General features: G+C 40.1%; 1 gene segment (V, D, J or C); it reads left to right on the top strand.

Moving 5' to 3' along the window:
- Positions 1-745: 745 nt before the first annotated feature.
- The window catches only part of LOC117715468 (immunoglobulin kappa constant-like), a 473,681-nt gene continuing 454,132 nt past the window's right edge, over positions 746-20,294 (top strand). The window contains 1 exon segment of the V gene segment in view: positions 746-1,005. Within this exon segment, the coding sequence occupies positions 761-1,005 (245 nt within the window).

Raw genomic sequence — 20,294 nt, forward strand, 5'->3', positions numbered from 1 at the left:
CAATGCACTCCCCGACCTCACACCTCAAAAGACTAGAGGGCAAATACTTAATAGAATAGATTGTAAGGAAAAGCAGGGTGGTGGTGGTGAGCACCTTTAATCCCAACACTCAGGATGCAGAGACAGGAGGATCTGGTCTACAGAATGAGCTTCAGGACAACAAAAAATAGAGAAATGCTGACTCCAAAAAAATGTATTTAGAAGGTTCATTTAAGACACATGTGTTGCTCAAGTACATTTTCTGCTGACACCAACTCCCTGTGGGTGAAACAGGAACAGGTGCCCTTGGAACAGCAGTACACACTCTGCTGAGCAGATTTGCATATGGACTCATTATATAACAGCCTAGGCTCCTATAAGGGCAGCTGTCAGGAGCCTAAGAACCATCCTCTCTTCCAGGTCTCAGAGATGGAGTCAGACACACTGTTCCTATGGGTGCTGCTGCTCTGGGTTCCAGGTGAGGATGCAGAGAAGTTTTGAGAGCAACCTCTGTGGCCATCATGATTTTCCATGCCTCTGGGCTCTTGATCATTATAATTGGGGCATTTGTAATTGGTTTTAAGTTTCCCCATTCCCTTTGATTCCCTGGTTTCTCATAGTGATGTCCAAAGTATTCTTGAAGTTTTTAAAGGAAAAGGTCCTCTGCTGGAAAGGTTTTTATACATATATAACAATAATCTGTGTGTTTGTCATTCCAGGCTCCATTGGTGACATTGTGCTGACCTAGTCTCCAGCTTCTTTGGCTGTGTCTCTAGGGCAGATGGCCACCATCTCCTGCAGGGCCAGCGAAAGTGTCAGTATATCTAAGCATAATTTTATGCACTGGTACCAACAGAAACCAGGACAGCCACCCAAACTCCTCATCTATAAGGCATCCAACCTAGCATCTGGGGTCCCTGCCAGGTTCAGTGGCAGTGGGTCTGGGACAGACTTCACCCTCACCATCAATCCTGTGGAGGCTGATGATGCTGCAAACTATTACTGTCAGCAAAGTAGGAAGCTTCCTCCCACAGTGCTCTAGGCCTGAACAAAAACCTCCTGGGGTTGCAGCTCTGAGGCTCAGTCTCTCAGTTCTCTCTTACTCTATGGAATCTCAGCACAGAGCTCTAGGCATGCTTGGCAAAATATCTCAAATAATGAAACAAATTCTATAAACAGATACGTATATGTATCTCATCCTTCATGATCTATAACTTATTTCCCAATAAAATATATAATTGTTTTAATTATTATTTATCATTTAAATTTTATTAACATATATTTATCTTTGTATCACTTTCCCTTCTCCCCTAACTCCCTGACCACATTTCTGCCTATTTTCTCCCCCTCAGCATCCTCCTTTAACTTTCCAGTCAATGAGGATTTATTGTCTCTCATTTTTGATTCTGAAAATAGAAAAGGAGAATGAATACAAACTATGTCACTAAAAAATAGTGTTAATTTAAGACATTTATTGGTGTGTGTGTGTGTGTGTGTGTGTGTGTGTGTGTGTGTGTGTTATAAAGGACAACCTACAGAAGTTAGTTCTTTCTTTCCACCATTTTCAGTGTGGGATTCAAATTCAGGTCATCAGGCTTCTGTGAGCATGCCTCCTGGTACAGAGTGAGCAACCATGCCAGGGTTTGGTACTATTTTTTTTCTTTTAATCATTTATTTTCATTTTAAATTGTGTACTGGGGGGGAGTATGCAAGTGGGAGTGTTCATAGTAGTCACAAGTTGGCATCAGATCCCAGAAAGCTGGAGATAGTGGAGACTTCAAGCTAGTTGATGTGTGTGCTGGAAACTAAACTGGGGTGCTCTGAAAGATCAAGAAGAGCACTGAACTGCTAAGTTACTCATTCACCTCTGATCAACCATTTATTAAGTTACTCCTGTAGATTTAGTAATCCCTTTACCCCAGAACAGTGGAAGATTGATGGGAGCATGGTTGTCCATCATCTAAGTTAAATAGTTCATTGAGTAGCTAAGCTTGTAGGTTAATCTTTCAGATTCAGGTTTACCTTCTCATCTCAGTGGGGTTTTTTGTTTTCTTTTGTTTTGTTTTTTATTTTTTATTTTTTATTTTTATTTTTATTGGATATTTTATTTACACTTCAGATGCCATCCCCTTTCCCCATTTCCCCTCCCCAGAAAACCCCTATCCCATGCCCCTTTTCTTTTTTGCTTTTATACAGTTTTTTTAATGTTGATCAAAGGCTTTATAAATTTGATAATGCTCAATCAGAGGTGTAACCCACTACCCAACCTAGATATATCAACTATCTTTGATTGGTGGAGACACGTGAATATCTGCCTCCATGTCTTCCCCTCTCATTCTCTCTCTCATCACCTAGCTTCTCCTCTCCACCTTCTCCTCCTCTCCTTAATCCTTCTCTTCCTCTCCATACTCCTCCCACCTTAACTCCTCCTACATATCACCCTTCCTATTAAGATAAAACTTTTATCTCAATATACAATTAGAGCATAATTATACCAATTTGTACCAGTGAGGTACAAAATACTCCAAATACTCAGTTCATCATTTTGTCAACTAACCAGAACCTCTGTCATCTCTCCTAACTATAACACTTAGTTCTGAACCTGGATATTTTTGGCTTTAGAATGAGTGTCAGCTGAAAACCATCCACTCAGATCTTTTCTCTCAAGGTAAATAGCCAGGATTGGCTATTAGACTATAACTTTTCAACCCCATCAGAAATCCAGGATGACTGAGTTAACTGAAATTATGGGAAGCACTAAGCATAGCTTATAAAGCTTAAACAATTTCTAGATACCGCTGAACAACTGGACAGTCCCTATACTACAGAATGTTGGAGCATCTGATCTTCAGCCTTCTGGCCCAGAATCATCTGACAGACCTTAGTGATGCAGAATTATTAAGGGCTGATTACTCTGTCTAGGCAGATATAATCAGTCGACTATTCTGCAAGTGTGTCCTTTTCTAGACAGTAATTTGTCTGTAGATGGGAAGAGACAATTCTTGCCTAGTGGCTGTCTCACCACAACTGGAGTAACTCCAAAGATGCTCAATTTCTTCTTAGAATCCAAGACAGGAAGCTGTCAGGAGCAGACAGGTCTCTAATCAAAATGAACATTAATACAGAAATGTTTTTAACGTCAATTTTGTGAACTTCTGACTTTTTGAAAACCAACTATCCAAGGAAGGCAATCTGAACTATTGTTTCTTAACTCCTCTCAGCTAAATAAAATATAGAAAACACCCTAATAATAAACTTAGAGCCATGAATTTGCTATAGGCGCTTAACTCACAGGCTAAACATTTCAAATCAGTTTAAAAGCTTAAAGAAGGACTAGGTCTAAGCCTTGTATTCCTAAATGTGTTATACAAGCACATTGCCCATGAGAGTATCAATATTCATCTCACTTTGATATCAATAAGAATCTCATACCAATGAAAACCTTAAATTTAAAATCAAAGTAAATTTTGTACCATTTAAGAAATTATAACTTCATCTTGATAATAATTACACAAATTTCTACCAATAGGTTATGGCTATGAAATAAATCCTAGCTAATCCTCCCTGTTCCAACAAAACCACTACCTTTCCCTAGAAAGACAGCGCAATATTAACCACCTTAGTCCCCAAGCCCAGGGAATAGTGGCACTGACTCTTCCTTAACTTCTTCGCTGATTATGGGTGTTGAGATATTAGAAGAGGGGTAGGGGGAAGAGTGCATTGATAAGCCTCTGATGCTGTGTGTTCACTGTATCCAGATGGAATTCCAGGACATCAGAGGTTTGAGCAGGTCTGCTCAGCTTGCTTGATCTGTAGATACGCCAAGGCTGTGTAATCTGTAATATACAATTTTCAAAACAAATTTTAGTATCAAGATAATTTTTGACTGAGCAGATCTTGGGTGGCAGCTCTGCCCCCAACCTCCAAGAACTCAGAGGAAGCAGGGATCCCAGGCGCTCTAACTCAGGCAGTATCTTAGGTAAGCAGACAGCAGGGCCCACCCTAAACAGGGAGTAACTGGGAACCAAAAGGACCCAGGAAGTCACTCCCATCCCTGAACATTGGTTCCTTCCAGTCTGGGCCAGAGCACTGAGCAGATCTTGGGTGGCAGCTCTGTCCCCAACCTCCAAGAACCCAGAGGAAGCAGGGATCCCAGGCACTCTAACTTGGACAGTGTCTTAGAAACTAGTTCTCAGATCTGAGGCCTGGATCAGACCTCTGCCAGGTCTGCTATTGTGTGGACCCCGGATTCCACCTGAGACATACTGGAAGGTCCACTCAACCCAGAGCCACAGAGGAACAACTGAACTCAGAGCATCAGACAACATATCCTGAGATATTCTAGAGGAGACACTGCACCCAGAACAGCAGACACCTAGCTGGACTACTACCTTGGAGGAACCATATCCTGAGGCATCCTAGAGGTACCACTGTAATCAGTGCAGCTGGAAAAGATCACAGAGACATCTGGACCCCTAGGAGATCAGACACAAGCTAGATAACTGGAAAGACAGGCTTCAGTCAGAGACAGCAAGTACAGGCAGCACTAGAGTTAACCAGATGGCAAAAAGCAAGAGCAAGAATGTAAGCAACAGAAACCAAAGTTACATGGCATCATCAGAACCCAGCTCCCCCATCAGAGCAAGCCCTGAACACCCCATCACACCAGAAAAGCAGGAATTGGAATTAAAATCACTTCTCATGATGATGATAGAGGGCTTTAAGAAAGACATAAATAACACTCTCAAAGAACTTAACGAGAGCACTGGTAGACAGATAGAAACCCTTAAAGAGGAAACACAAAAATCCCTTAAGGAATTGCAAGAAAATTCCAAACAGGAAAAGGAATTTGTTGGGAGCCGCAGTCAGTATGCACCATTCCAAGATGGCGCTGGCATCATGTCTTCCCAGTAGTAAACAAGTAACTGCACAGCTGCAAAGGCAGAAAGCCCGCCAAAGTCACTGGCCAATCCCGAGGTGTAATATTGGGTAGTGAGCGGACAGCCAATCAGAAGTGAATACATCACTCTAGGGTGTATTTAAGCGGAGCCTCTTCCTGGCTTCAGCCCTTCCGCGTCTTTTCACGTCAGTGATACAGAGTAAAGCCTCGTTTGTAGTAACTACCCGATCACTGCCTCTCGTGTTTCTCTCCCACTGGTGAGAGGGGACACGGGAGGTGAGCGGAACAGGAATTAAACAGAACCATGCAGGATCTAAAAAATGGAAGTAGAAACAATAAAGAAATCACAAAGGGGCAATACCCTGGAGATAGAAAACCTAAAAAAAAGATCAGGAGTCATAGACACAAGTATCACCAACAGAATACAAGAGATGGAAGAGAGAATCTCATGTGCAGAAGATACCATGGAAAACATTGACACAACTGTCAAAGAAAATGCAAAATACAAAAAGCTACTAACCCAAAGTATACAAGAAATCCAAGACACAATGAGAAGGCCAAACCTAAGGATAATAGGTATAGATGAGGGGGAAGACTCCCAACTAAAAGGACCAGTAAATATCCTCAACAAAATTATAGAGGAAAACTTCCCTAACCTAAAGAAAGAGATGTCCATAAATATACAAGAAGCCTACAGAACTCCAAATAGCCTAGACTAGAAAAGAAATACTTCCTGCCACATAATAGTCAAAACATCAAACGTACAAAACAAAGAAAAAATACTAAAAGCAGTAAGGGAAAAAGGCAAAGTAACATATAAAGGCAGACCTATAAGAATTACACCAGACTTCTCACCAGAGACCATAAAAGCCAGAAGATCCTGGACCGATATCATACAGACCCTAAAAGAACATAAATGTCAGCCCAGACTACTATACCCAGCAAAACTGTCAATCATTATTGACGGAGAAACCAAAATATTCCATGACAAATCCAAATTTACACAGTATCTCAACACAAACCCAGCACTTCAGAGGATAATTGGTGGAAAACTCCATCACAAGGAGGGAAACTACAACCTAGAAAAAGCAGGAAAGTAATCTTCTAAAAACCGTTAAAGAAGGTAGCTACACAAACATATCTCCACTGCCAATAACAAAAATAACAGGAAACAACACTCATTTTTCCTTAATATCTCTTAATATCAATGGACTCAATTCTCCAGTAAAAAGACATAGACTATCAGACTGGATACGTAAACAGGACCCAACATTTTGCTGCATTCAGGAAACACACCTCTGTGGAAAGGACAGACACTACCTCAGAATAAAAGGTTGGAAAACAATCTTCCAAGCAAATGGTCCCAAGAAACAAGCTGGAGTAGTGATTCTAATATCAAATAAAATCAGTTTTCAACCAGAAGTAATCAAAAAAGATAAAGAAGGACACTTCATATTCATCAAAGGAAAAATGTACCAAGAGGAACTTGCAATTCTCAACATCTATGCCCCAAATGTAAGGGCACCCACATATATAAAAGACACTTTACTAAAGCTCAAAGCATACATTGCACCCTACACAATAATAGTGGGAGATTTCAACACCCCACTCTCAGCTATGGACAGATCATGGAAACAGAAACTAAACCGAGACACAATGAAACTAACAGAAGTTATGAACCAATTGGACCTAACTGACATCTATAGAACATTTCATCCTAAAAAAAAGAACATACCTTCTTCTCAGCACCTCATGGTACCTTCTCCAAAATAGACCATATAATTGGTCACAAAACAGGCCTCAACAGGTACAAAAAGATTGAAATAATCCCTAGTACCTTATCAGACCACCATGGGTTAAGACTTGTCTTTGACATAGACAAAAACAACAGAAAGCCCACATACACTTGGAAACTGAACATGCTCTCCTCAATGATGACTTGGTCAAGGAAGAAATTAAGAAAGAAATTAAAGACTTTTTAGATTTAAATGAAAATGAGGACACATCATATCAAAACATGTGGGACTCATTGAAAGCAGTACTAAGAGGAAAAATCATAGCTCTAAGTGCTCACAAAAAGAAAGTGGAAAGAGCATACATTAACAACTAGACAGCAAACCTGAAAGCATTAGAACAAAAAGAACCTAGTATACCCAAGAGGAGTAGACCGCAGGAAATAATCAAACTCAGGGCTGAAATCAACCAAGTCAAAACAAAAAGAACTATACAAAATATCAACAAAACCAGGAGCTGGTTCTTTGAGAAAATCAACAAGATAGACAAACCCTTAGCCAGACTAACCAAAGGGCGCAGAGACAGCATTCAAATTAATAAAATCAGAACTGAAAAGGGAGACATAACAACAGAAACAGAGGAAATTAAAAAAAATTATCAGATCCTACTACAAAGGCCTATACTCAACAAAATTGGAAAATCTGGAGAAAATGGACAATTTTCTAGATAGATACCAGGTACCAAAGTTAAACGAGGAGCAGATAAACCACCTAAACAGTCCCATAATGCCTAAAGAAATAGACACAGTCATTAAAAATCTTCCCACCAAAAAATATCCGGGGCCAGATGGTTTCAGTGCAGAATTCTTTCAGACCTTCAAGAAAGACCTAATACCAATCCTCTTCAAGTTATTCCAATGAATAGAAACAGAAGGAACACTACCCAATTCATTCTATGAAGCTACCATTATACTCATACCTAAACCACAGAAAGACCCAACAAAGAAAGAGAACTACAGACCAATCTCTCTTATGAATATTGATGTAATACTCAATAAAATTCTCACAAACCGAATCCAACAACACATCAAAACAATTATCCATCAAGATCAAGTAGGCTTTATCCCAGGAATGCAGGGATGGTTCAATATTCGGAAATCCATCAATGTAATCCACTACATAAATAAACTCAAAGAGAAAAACCACATGGTCATCTCACTAGATGCTGAGAAAGCATTTGACAAAATTCAACATCCCTTCATGTTAAAAGTCTTCGAAAGATCAGGAATACAAGGCCCATATCTAAACATAGTAAAAGCAATATACAGCAAGCCAGTAGCCAACATCAAACTAAATGGAGAGAAACTTGAAGCAATCCCACTAAGATCAGGGACTGGGCAAGGCTGCCCACTCTCACCTTACCTATTCAATATAGTACTGGAAGTCTTTGCCAGAGCAATTAGACAACAAAAGGAAGTAAAAGGGATACAGATAGGAAAGGAAGAAGTCAAATTTTCACTATTTGCAGATGATATGATAGTATACTTAAGTGACCCTAAAACTTCCACCAGAGAACTCCTAAACCTGATAAACAACTTTAGCAATGTGGCTGGATATAAAATCAACTCAAACAAATCAGTAGCCTTCCTCTACTCAAAGGATAAACAGGCAGAGAAAGAAATCAGGGAAATGACACCCTTCACAATAGCCACAAATAAAATAAATTATCTTGGAGTGAATCTAACAAAGCAAGTGAAAGATCTGTATGACAAGAACTTCAAGTCTCTGAAGAAAGAAATTGAAGAAGATCTCAGAAGATGGAAAGATCTCCCATGCTCCTGGATTGGCAGGATTAACTTAGTAAAAATGGCTATCCTGCCAAAAGCAATCTACAGATTCAATGCAATACCCATCAAAATTCCAAATCAATTCTTCATAGAGATAGAAAGAGCAATTTACAAATTCATTTGGAATAACAAAAAACCTAGGATAGGGAGAACTATTCTCAACAATAAAAGAACCTCTGGGGGAATCACCATTCCGGACCTCAAACTGTACTACAGAGCAGTAGTGGTAAAAACGGCATGGTATTGGTACAGAGACAGACAGGATGATCAATGGAATAGAATTGAAGACCCAGAAATGAACCCACACACCTATGGTCACTTGATCTTTGACAAGGGAGCTAAATCCATCCAGTGGAAAAAGGACAGCATTTTCAACAAGTGGTGCTGGCTCAACTGGAGGTCAACATGTAGAAGAATGCAAATTAATCCATTCTTATCCCCTTGCACAAAGCTCAACTCCAAGTGGATAAAGGACCTTCACATAAAGCCAGATACACCGAAACTATTAGAAGAGAACTTGGGGAAGACCCTCGAATACCTAGACACAGGGGAAAAGTTCCTGAACAGAACACCAATGGCTTATGCTCTAAGATCAAGAATCGACAAATGGGACCTCATCAAATTGCAAAGCTTCTGTAAGGCAAAGGACACTGTCAACATGACAAAACGGCAACCAACAGATTGAGAAAACATCATTACCAATCCTACATCCGATAGGGGGCTAATATCAAATATTTACAAAGAACTCAAGAAATTAGACACCAAACAACAAAATAACCCCATTAAAAAATGGGGTACAGAGCTAAACAAAGAATTCTCAACTGAGGAAACTCGAATGGCCGAGAAGCACCTTAAGAAATGTTCAACATCCTTAGTCATCAGGGAAATGCAAATCAAAACAACACTGAGATACCACCTCACACCAGTCAGAATGGTTAAGATCAAAAACTCAGGTGATAGTAGATGCTGGTGAGGATGTGAAGAAAGAGGAACACTCCTGCATTGTTGGTGGGGTTGCAAGCTGGTACAACCACTTTGGAAGTCAGTCTGGCGGTTCCTCAGAAAATTGGATACAACACTACCTGAGGACCCATCTATACCACTCCTGGGCATATACTCAGAAAATGCCCCAACAAATAACAAAGACATATGCTCCACTATTTTCATAGCAGCCTTATTTATAATAGCCAGAAGCTGGAAAGAACCCAGATGCCCTTCAACAGAGGAATGGATACAAAAAATGTGGTACATTTACACAGTGGAATATTACTCAGCTATTAAAATGATGAATTCGAGAAATTCTTAGGTAAATTGATGGAACTAGAAAATATCTTCCTGAGTGAGGTAACCCAATCACAAAAGAACACACATGGTATTTACTCACTGATAAGCGGAGATTAGCCCAAAAAGCTGAAACAACAAAGATTCAACTACCAGATGACATGAAGCTCATGAAGAAGAAAGAACAAGTAAGGATGCCTAGGTCTTTCTTAGAAGGAGTAACTAAATACCCAAGGGAGCAAATATGGAGACAAAGTGTGGGACAGAATCTGAAGGGGGGGTTGTAGGGAGACCATTCCATCTGGGTATTCATTCCATGGGCAGTCACCAAAAATAGATGCTGATAGGAATGTCAGGATGGGAAAGCTGACAGCAGACAGATAAGGCTATCTTCTTAGAGGTCCCCCAGAGTTGGACATACCCAGAGACAGATACCCACAGCTATCCATTAATCTGATCAAAGTTTCCCAATGGAGGAGTTAGAGAGTAAATTGAAGGAACCTTAAGGGCTGGTGGCCCCATGAGGATAGCAACAATACCAACCAGCCAGAGCTCCCCAGGGTCTAAACCACCAGCCTAGGAGCACATATGGAGAGACACATGACTCCAGCTGTATATGTAAGGGAGGATGGCCTTGTCGGGCTGGGCATAGGTGGGAGACAAGATCATTGGTACCCTGAAGGCTGAGCACAGAGCGGGGGGGAATCTGAGGGTGGGGAGGGGGACTGGGGGTAGGTGGGTAAACACCTTCATAGAGGCAGGAGGAGGGGGGATGGGATAAGGGGTTCCTGGGTGGTGGGGGAAATATGGTAAGGGGATAAAATTTGAAATGTAAATATTATATCCAATAAAAGAGGGGAAAAAATAGAAAAGCGGTTAGAACCAACATTCTTAATAAAATGTCAGCCCTCTTTAAAAAACAACTAGCTTGATACTAAAATCTGTTTTGAGAATTGTATATTGCAGAATGATCAGCCTTGGTGTATCTACTCAACAAGCAAGCTGGGAAGACCTGCTCAAACCTCAGAGGTCTGTGAATTCCATCTGGAGGCAGTGAAGACACAGCATCTGAGGATTGTCAACTTGCTCTCCCCCCCACTCCTCTTCTAATATCTCAAGCCCATAATCAGCTTGAAGAAGCTAATGATGAGTCAGCGCCCCTATTCTCTGGGCATGGGGACTAAGGTGGTAAATGTTGGGCTGTCTCTCTAGGGAAAAGTAGTGGTTTTGTCAGAATAGAGAGGATTAGCTAGGGTTTATTGCATAGCCATAACCTATTAGTAGAAGTCTGTATAATTAATATCAAGATGAAGATATAAATTCTTAAATGGCACCAATTTACTTTGTTTACAAATTTTAAGATTTTCATTGGCATGAGCTTCTTAGTGATATAAGAGTGAGATGAATATTGTTACTCCCATAGGCATTGTACCAGTATAACACATTTAGGAATACAAAGCTTAGACCCAGTCCTTCTTTAACTTTTTTAACTGATTTGAGATGGTCAGCCTGTGAGTTAAGGGACTATAGCAAATTCATGGCTTGGAGTTTATTATAAGGGTGTTCTCTATGTTTTATTTAGAAATAGCTGAGTGGAGTTAACAGGCAACAGTCCAGATTACCTTACATGGATAGCTGGTTTTCAAAACATCAGAAATCCTTAGAATTGACATGACAAACATTTCAGTATTAATGTTCATTTTCATTAGAGACCTGTCTGCTCCGGACAGCTTCCTATGTTAAATTCTAAGAAGAAATTGAGCATCCTTGGAGTTACTCCAGTTGTGGTGAGACAGCCACTAGGCAAGAATTGCCACTTTCCTTCTACAGACAAATTACTGTCCAGAAAAGGACACACTTGCAGAATAGTCGACTGATTATATCTGCCTAGACAGAGTAATCAGCCCTTAATAATTCTGCAGCACTAAGGTCTGTCAGATGATCCTGGGCCAGAAGGCAGAAGAACAGATGCTCCAACGTTTTGAAGTAGAGCGAGTGTCCAGGTGTTCAGAGGTCTCTATAAATTGGCTAAGTTTTAGAAGCTATGCTTTGTGCTTCCCACAATTATAGTCAACTCAGTCATTCTGGATTTCTGATGGGGTTGAAAACATATAGCTATTGACCTTAAGAGAAAAGACTTGAGTGGATGGTCGTCAGCTGACATTCATCCTAAAGCCAGGTTCAGAACTAAGTGTTTTAGTTAGAATAGATGACAGAGGAGCTGGGTAGTCAACAATAGGATGGACTGGGTATTAGGACTATCCTGTACCTCACTGGTACAAATTGGCATAATTATGTTCTAATTGTATTTTGAGAGAAAAGTTTCATTTTAACAGGAAGGGTGATGTGTAGGAGGAGCTAAGGTAGGAGGAATACTGAGAGGAAGAAAAGGAGTAAGAAGAGGAGAAGAAGAAAGACAGGAGAAGCTAGGTGAAGAAAGAGAGAAAGAGGGGGGAGACAGGGAGGCAGAGGTTCAAGTATCTCCACCAGTCAAAGATAGACGTTATATTTAGGTTGGTCAGTGGGTTACACCTCTGATTGAACAATTCCAAACTTATAAAGCCTATGATTAACATTATTTTTAAAAAATGTATAAATGCAAAAAGGAAAAGGGGGCATGAGATAGGGGTTTCCTAAGGAGGGGTAGGGGGGGAATGGGGAAAGGGGATGCCATCTGAAGTGTAAATAAAATATCTAATTAAAAAAAGAAAAAAAAGAATAAAATAAATAAATAAATAAAAATCTGTTCTCCTACAAAAAACAAAACAAAACAAAACAAAAAAAGATTAAATCATAAAGCATATAGGATAGAATACACATGCATATCTGTTTATAAAAGCTTGTTTCATTATTTGAGATCTTTTCCCCAAACAAGCTTAGGACTCTCTCTTGAGATGCCAGAGAGTAAGAGAGAACTGAGAAACTGAGCCTCAGTGAGCTGCAACCCCAGGAGGTTTTTGTTCAGCCCTGGAGCACTGTGGGAGGATCCTCATTACTTTGCTGACAGTAATAGGTTGCAGCATCATCAACTTCTACAGAATGGATGGTGAGGGTAAAGTCTGTCCCAGACCCACTGCCACTAAACCTGGCAGGAACACCAGATTCTAGGTTGGATGCATGATAGATGAGAAGTTTAGGTGGCTGTCCTGGTTTCTGTTGGTACCAGTTCATAAAACTAATGCTAAAATCATCATTATGGACACTCTGGCTGGCCTTGCAGGAGATGGTGGCCTGTTTTCCTAGTGACATGGCCAACAAAGCTGGAGACTGGGTCAGCACAATGTCACCAGCAGAACCTGGAATGACAAACACTCAGACAATTGTTATATATGTATGGAAACCTTCCCAGCAGAGTAAGTTTTCATTTGAAATTTTTAAAAATAATTGTGAATATGACTCTGAGAAACAAGAAAATCAAAGGAAATGGGGAAACTTAAAATCAATTACAAATACCATAATTTTAATCATCAAGAGCCAGGAGACATCAAAAGTCAAGATGGCCATAGAGGTTGATCCCAACACTTCTCTGCATCCTCACCTGGAACCCAGAGCAGCAGCACCCATAGCAGGAGTGTGTCTGTCTCCATCTCTGAGAGCTGAAAGTTGGATGCTTCTTAGGCTCCTGGCAGCTGCTATTTAAGGAGCCTGGGCTGTTATAAATTGATTCAATATGCAAATCAGCTCAGAAGAGTGTGCATTGCTGCTCCTAGGGCACCTGCTCCTGTTTCACTCACAGGGAGTTGGTGTCAGCAGTAAATTTACTAGATAATCATATGTATCGTAAAGGAGCCTGCAAGTCTATTTTATTAAATCTTTTCCCTGTACTTTTTCTGTGGTATTATGTGGAGGAGTGCAAAAATAAGTGTACTATGTAAAGAGCATAACATATTTCAAAAAAACTTGATCACTTAAAATTATACACACCTAAAGATAATATTTTCTAAGAGGAAATGAAACTAAAGTCTCTATGAAGAAAAGTAATATAATTAATTCCTAGAATAAGTCATTGTTTTATTAATGCTTTATATTTGGAGGGGTGTCTATATGTGTTCATATTCAGTTGTGAGGGCACCTTCCCTTGCCATGGCCTATGGGTTGATATCATAGGACAACCTTGGGTGTGGCTGTTGCCTTTGACCTTATCTGAGACAAGGTTCACAGTTCTCATGAAAGGTGGCCTGACCCAGTCTTCTAGGGCTTCTATTGACTCTGTCTTTCATCTGTCACAGCATCACTCCAAGTACAGTTACATGTTGCTGCTGCATCTCACTTTGTGTAGGATTTTGGGGTGTAAACCAGGTCCTCACACTGATGTGGAAATCACTTTATCCAAAGAACCATCTCCAACTCATGTTTTAAATAAAAACACTAAAACAATATTCTTTGGGTTGAACATACATTACACTTAAGTTAATATAGGACTTCAGAAATGAGGAAAAGAACTATATAAATGAGATATCCAGATGCATATAAAAGACTCTTTTGTATATGTGTCTCCAAGATTATTAAGTCATGTTGTCATAGTGATGAAAAGCTAATAAAAGAGATTAGTTTGAGTCTGAAGTCTATTTTGTCTGATATTAGAATGGCTATACCAGCTGGCTTCTTGGGTAAATTTGCTTGGAATATCTTTTTCCCTTCTTTTACCTAAGGTAATGTCTATTCTTGATGTGAAGACTTGAAGGTATAAAGTCTGTTTTTAGATACAACAAAAAGATGGATACAATTTTCAACCCCAATCTATTTTCTGTGTCTTATCGGGGAATCGATAGCATAGATGTTGCATTGTCAATAGTGAGTGTTTGCTGGTACGTCTTATTTTGTTGTGGTAGTGTGGAAATTTTTTCCTGCTTTGATTTGGTGCTCAGAAATGTTTATTCCTTTTAATATTCTGTAATATTCTTTCTTGCTTCTGGTACTTTAATGTGTTTGTTATGGGGAGTTTCTTCTCTGGCCCAGTCAAATAGTCAGTGTGTCTCATGTGCTTCTTGCATCTTAAGAGACACCTCCTTCTTTATATATGAGAAAATATTTCTATGATTTTATTGAAAATATTTTCTGTACCTTTGATCTTTGTTTTTCTGACTTCTTCTAATACAACTTATCCATAGACTAGGTTTTTCTGTGGAATCCTTGATTGCCTGGATGGTATGTGCCTAGGAATTTTTAGATCAAACTTTTTTTGTTTCTTGGTTATGGTTGTTGTTTTAGGGTTTTTGTTGGTGTTCTTATATTTATTTTATTTTTTAATTTTTTATTGATGCTTTGTGAGTTTCATATCAGGCACCCAAGTCCTGCTCATCTCCCATATGTAGGCTTATATATTTCAAAACCTACTTTAATAAGGGTTATTAAACCTTTCAGTCTCCCTTACAGACCACCAAATATAGGAGAGGAAAAATTGATAGTAGGACAAGGGAGATATGGTCCTGCTTAGATTTCATTCCTTGGGCAATTCCAATCTTTATAGTCCATAGTCCAGTCCTCTAACAAAACAGCAAACAGGAATCCACAGCAGCAGGTCAATCCAGAAGAAACCATGAGGCCCTGATGATCATCTGCCAAAGCATCTATAAGCACTTGGAACAACATCCAAAGTACTTTGGTGCACATCTCTCTAGTGGGCATGACAAGTGAAGAATAGTATCAGTGAAGCCCAATATATACCAGCAGCAAACCAATGCCAGAGCAGTGTCTATAGTCTGCTATGTTATACTGTTTCTAAACATCACAAGTCCACTCAAGCATCTGCTCCAGCAAAAACATTACATGTCCTTTCACCAGTCAGCTTCTAGAAAAACATCACATAACACAAATGTGTCTCCAACCAAACCAGAAATTCACACCTCATCTTTTGCCTTATAAATAACCTTTGCTCTTGCAATTCCCCCAAAATAAAATATACAAAGAAGCAAACACTTAGAAAGCATTCCATCATAGTAGCTGTAATATGTCACAGTGTGTTTCATAGTATATCTCTGTCCACATACCTTCACTTGCAAATGTTTATAGCAATGAATCATTGTTCTGATTCAAATCTTTGGCTTCTATGACACCATCAGTACTGAATGCTCTTCAGGACTCCTCTGGATTACGTGTTGTTGTCCTGGGTCACTGAGATCCTACAGCTTTGAATCAGCGAGAATGGCCTTTTCACAAATCCCAAAGATTTGCAGATAATATAGTCTTGAAGTTGAACAAAATCAGAGCCCTGGATCTGGTCCTGGGTGATAACTGAATTAATCAGCTTTCCAACTCTCCCTTATCTCTAACTAGGCCAAACAGTGCCACCCTTTGCATGAGACAAAGTTAAATTTTTGGCTTCCATGGCATCTGGACAGTAAGCCTTATGCCCTCACATGCCTCCAGAGCCACCCCAACTGTGTTACCCAATTAGGGTTTGGGCCCACTCTTTCAAGTGCTGCAGCCTGTGAGGGGCTAGGCCATCTCTCCTGTTTTCCCACACTCAAGAATGATGTACCTGTTGCTATTCCATCAGGATCAGCTCCACTCTATTGCCTAGGTAAGGTGCAGGGCCCGATATCTCAAGTGCTACAGTCAGTGAGGTGGCAGGGCTAGTTCTCCTGCTCTCATGACCCTATGGTCAGTTGTCCCAACTACTGTAGTTAGAGAGGGGTCTTATCATTCCTATTGGTCACCTCACACCAGATTAGTGGCTACTCTCCCACACTCTTCTCCCAGGCCAGCTTACCTGTGCCTCCTCCACTATGATCAGATCCACTCTTCTGCCCAGATGAGGTACAGGTCCTGCTCTGGAAAGTGCTATGCCAGGCAAGGGAGAGGGCCAACTCAACAGGTCTCATAAACTCAAGGCCAGTTCCTTCAACTGTCACAGGTGGTGAGACCATCATCTCAGACCCATGCCACCTCACACCAGAAGTATGGCAGGGCCAGCTCTACTCTGCTTTCACACTCTGTGTTGGCTCCCCTCCAACCTTGCTCCTACCACCAAAGCCATGCATACTATACTGCCCAAGCAAGATACAAGACTAACTCACCTGCTTTCATATTCCCAGGATCAACTGTCCTGACTGCCTTGGATTGCAAGGAAATTGGGCAGAGGAAACACCCTCCCACCCTCCAGAAGTCTAGGCCACCTCATAGCAGAGGAGAGATTTTCATCAGATAAAATATTCACTTCTTCTAGCATGTCTTCATTGTCTGAAATTCTCTCTTCCATCTCCTTCATCTGTTGAGAGCTGGCCCTGCCATACTTCTGGTGTTGGTTTTTCAAAACATCAGAAATCCACAGAATTGATGTTACAAACATTTCAGTATTAATGTTCATTTTCATTAGAGACCTGTCTGCTCCGGACAGCTTCCTATGTTAAATTCTAAGAAGAAATTGAGCATCCTTGGAGTTACTCCAGTTGTGGTGAGACAGCCACTAAGCAAGAATTGCCACCTTCCTTCTACAGACAAATTACTGTCCAGAAAAGGACACACATGCAGAATAGTCGACTGATTATATCTGCCTAGACAGAGTAATCAGCCCTTAATAATTCTGCAGCACTAAGGTCTGTCAGATGATCCTGGGCCAGAAGGCAGAAGAACAGATGCTCCAACGTTTTGAAGTAGAGCGAGTGTCCAGGTGTTCAGAGGTCTCTATAAATTGGCTAAGTTTTAGAAGCTATGCTTTGTGCTTCCCACAATTATAGTCAACTCAGTCATTCTGAATTTCTGACGGGGTTGAAAACTTATAGCTATTTACTTTGAGAGAAAAGATCTGAGTGTATGGTAATCAGCTGACATTCATCCTAAAGCCAAGGAAAAACCCAGGTTCAGAACTAAGTGTTTTAGTTAGGATAGATGACAGAGGTACTGGTTAGTCAACAAAAGGATGGACTGGGTATTAGGACTACCTTGTACCTCACTGGTACAAATAGGCATAATTATGCTCTAATTGTATTTTGAGAGAAAAGTTTCCTTTTAACAGGAAAGGTGATGTGTAGGAGGAGCTAAGGTGGGAGGAGTACTGAGAGGAAGAAAAGGAGTAAGAAGAGGAGAAGAAGAAGGAGAGGAGAAGCTAGGTGATGAAAGAGAGATAGAGGGGGGAGACAGGGAAGCAGATGTTCATGTATCTCCACCAGTCAAAGATAGTTGATATATCTAGGTTGGGTAGTGGGTTACACCTCTGATTGAACAATACCAAACTTATAAAGCCTATGATTAACATTTTTTAAAAAAATGTATAAATTCAAAAAGGAAAAGGGGGCATGGGATAGGGGTTTTCTAAGGGGGGGGAATGGGGAAAGGGGATGGTATCTGAAGTGTAAATGAAAGATCTAATAAAAAAAAAGAAACTAACAGAAGTTATGAACCAATTGGACTTAACTGACATCTATAGAACATTTCATCCAAAAAAAAAAAAAAAGAATATACCTTTTTCTCAACAACTCATGGTACCTTCTCCAAAATAGACCATATAATTGTTCACAAAATAGGCCTCAACAGATTAAAAAAGGTTGAAATAATCCCTTGTACCCCATCAGACCACCATGGACTAACATTCGTCTTTGACATGGACAAAAGCAACAGAAAGCCCACATACACGTGGAAACAGAACAATGCTCTATTCAATGATAACTTGGTCAAGGAAGAAATAAAGAAAGAAATTAAAGATTTTTTAAATTTAAATGAAAATGAGGACATTTCTGGACAGTGATTTGTCTGTTGATGTAAAGAGGCAATTCTTGCCTAGTGGCTGACTCACCACAATTGGAATAACTCCAAAGATGCTCAATTTCTTCTTAGAATTCAATACAGGAAGCTGTCAGAAGCAGACAGGCCTCGAATCAAAATGACCATTAATACAGAAATGTTTGTAACATCAATTCTGTGGATTTCTGATGTTTTGAAAAACCAACTATCCATGTAAGTCAATCTGGACTGTTGTCTGTTAACTCCTCTCAGCTATTTCTAAAGAAAATATAGAAAACACCCTAACAATAAACTCAAAGCCATGAATGTGCTATAGGCTCTTAACTCATAGGCTAACTATTTCAAATAAGTTAAAAAAGTTAAAGAAGGACTGGGTCTAAGCCTTGTATTTCTAAATGTGTTATACAGGTACAATGCCTATGATAGTAACAATATTCATCTCACTTTTATATTAATAAGAAGCTCATACCAATGAAAACTTTAAATTTGAAATCAAAGTCAATTTTGTACCATTTAAGAAATTATAACTTCATCTTAATAACAATTATACATATTTCTACCAGTAGGTTATGGCTATGCAATAAATCCTAGCTAATCCTCCCTGTTCCACCAAAACCACTATTTTCCCTTGAAAGACAGCCCAATATTAACCACCTCAGCCCCCAAGCCCAGGAAATAGGGGCGCCAACCCTTCATTAACATCTTCAAGCTGATTATGGGTGTTGAGATATTAGAAGAGGAGTGGGGGAAGAGTAAATTGATAAGCCTCTGACGCTGTGTCTTCACTACATCCAGCTGGAATTCCAGGACATCAGAGGTTCGAGCAGGTCTGCTCAGCTTGCTTGAAGAGTAGATACACCAAGGCCATGTATTCTGGAATATACAATTCTGAAAGCAAATTTTAGTATCAAGACAATTTTTTGTTTGAATTCTGGAATCTAGTCTTCTGGCAGCCTGCCTCTGTCATGTCTAATCCATATAATTCTGGGAGTTTCTATGAGGGTGTGCTCTCACCATCCTCCCATTTTTGCCTTCCTGCTCTCAAATTTCCCAACATCAGAGAATCCAAACTTTTAGGCACCTAGGCCCTCTATTTCCACTGATGCCTAACCCCTTACCCCGTTTCCTGCTCCAATTACTATGAGGGTGTGCTCCCACCATCCTCTAATTCCCACCTCCCTGGTCTTGCAATTCCCCAACACTGTGGAATCCAAACTTTCAGGTACCAAGGCTGTCCACTTCCACCTATGCCTGGCAAAGCTACCCTCAACTACCTATACAGGTGGAGCCATGAGTTCCCCCCCACCTTTGTGTTCTCAGGCTGGAGATTTTAGAATGGCTACTCCAGCTTGTTTCTTAAGAGCATTTACTTGAAAAATTGTTTTCCAGCCTTTTACTCTAAGGTAGAGTCTGTCTTTGCACTGAGGTGGGTTTCCTGTATGCAGCAAAATGCTGGGTCCCGTTTATGTATCCAGTCCATTAGCCTATGTCTTTTAATTGGGTAACTGAGTCCATTGATGTTAAGAGATATTAAGGAACAGTGATTGTTGTCTCCTGTTATTTTTGTTATTAGAGGTGAAATTATCTTTGTGTGGCCATCTTCTTGGAGCTTTCCTGCTATTATCCTTTGTAATGCTGGGTTTGTGGAAAGATATTGTGTAAATTTGGTTTTGTCATGAAATATCTTGATTTCTCCATCTATGGTAATTGAGAGTTTTGTTTGGTATAGTAGCCTGGGCTGGCATTTGTGTTCTCTTAGGGTCTGTATGACATCTGTACAGCATCTTCTAGCTTTCATAGTATCTGGTAAGAAGTCTGGTGTAATTCTGATAGGTCTGCCTTTACTTGTCCTTTCTCCCTTACTGCATTTAA

The sequence above is a fragment of the Arvicanthis niloticus genome, chromosome 9 (assembly GCF_011762505.2).
Source record: "Arvicanthis niloticus isolate mArvNil1 chromosome 9, mArvNil1.pat.X, whole genome shotgun sequence".
Taxonomy (NCBI): Eukaryota; Metazoa; Chordata; class Mammalia; order Rodentia; family Muridae; genus Arvicanthis; species Arvicanthis niloticus.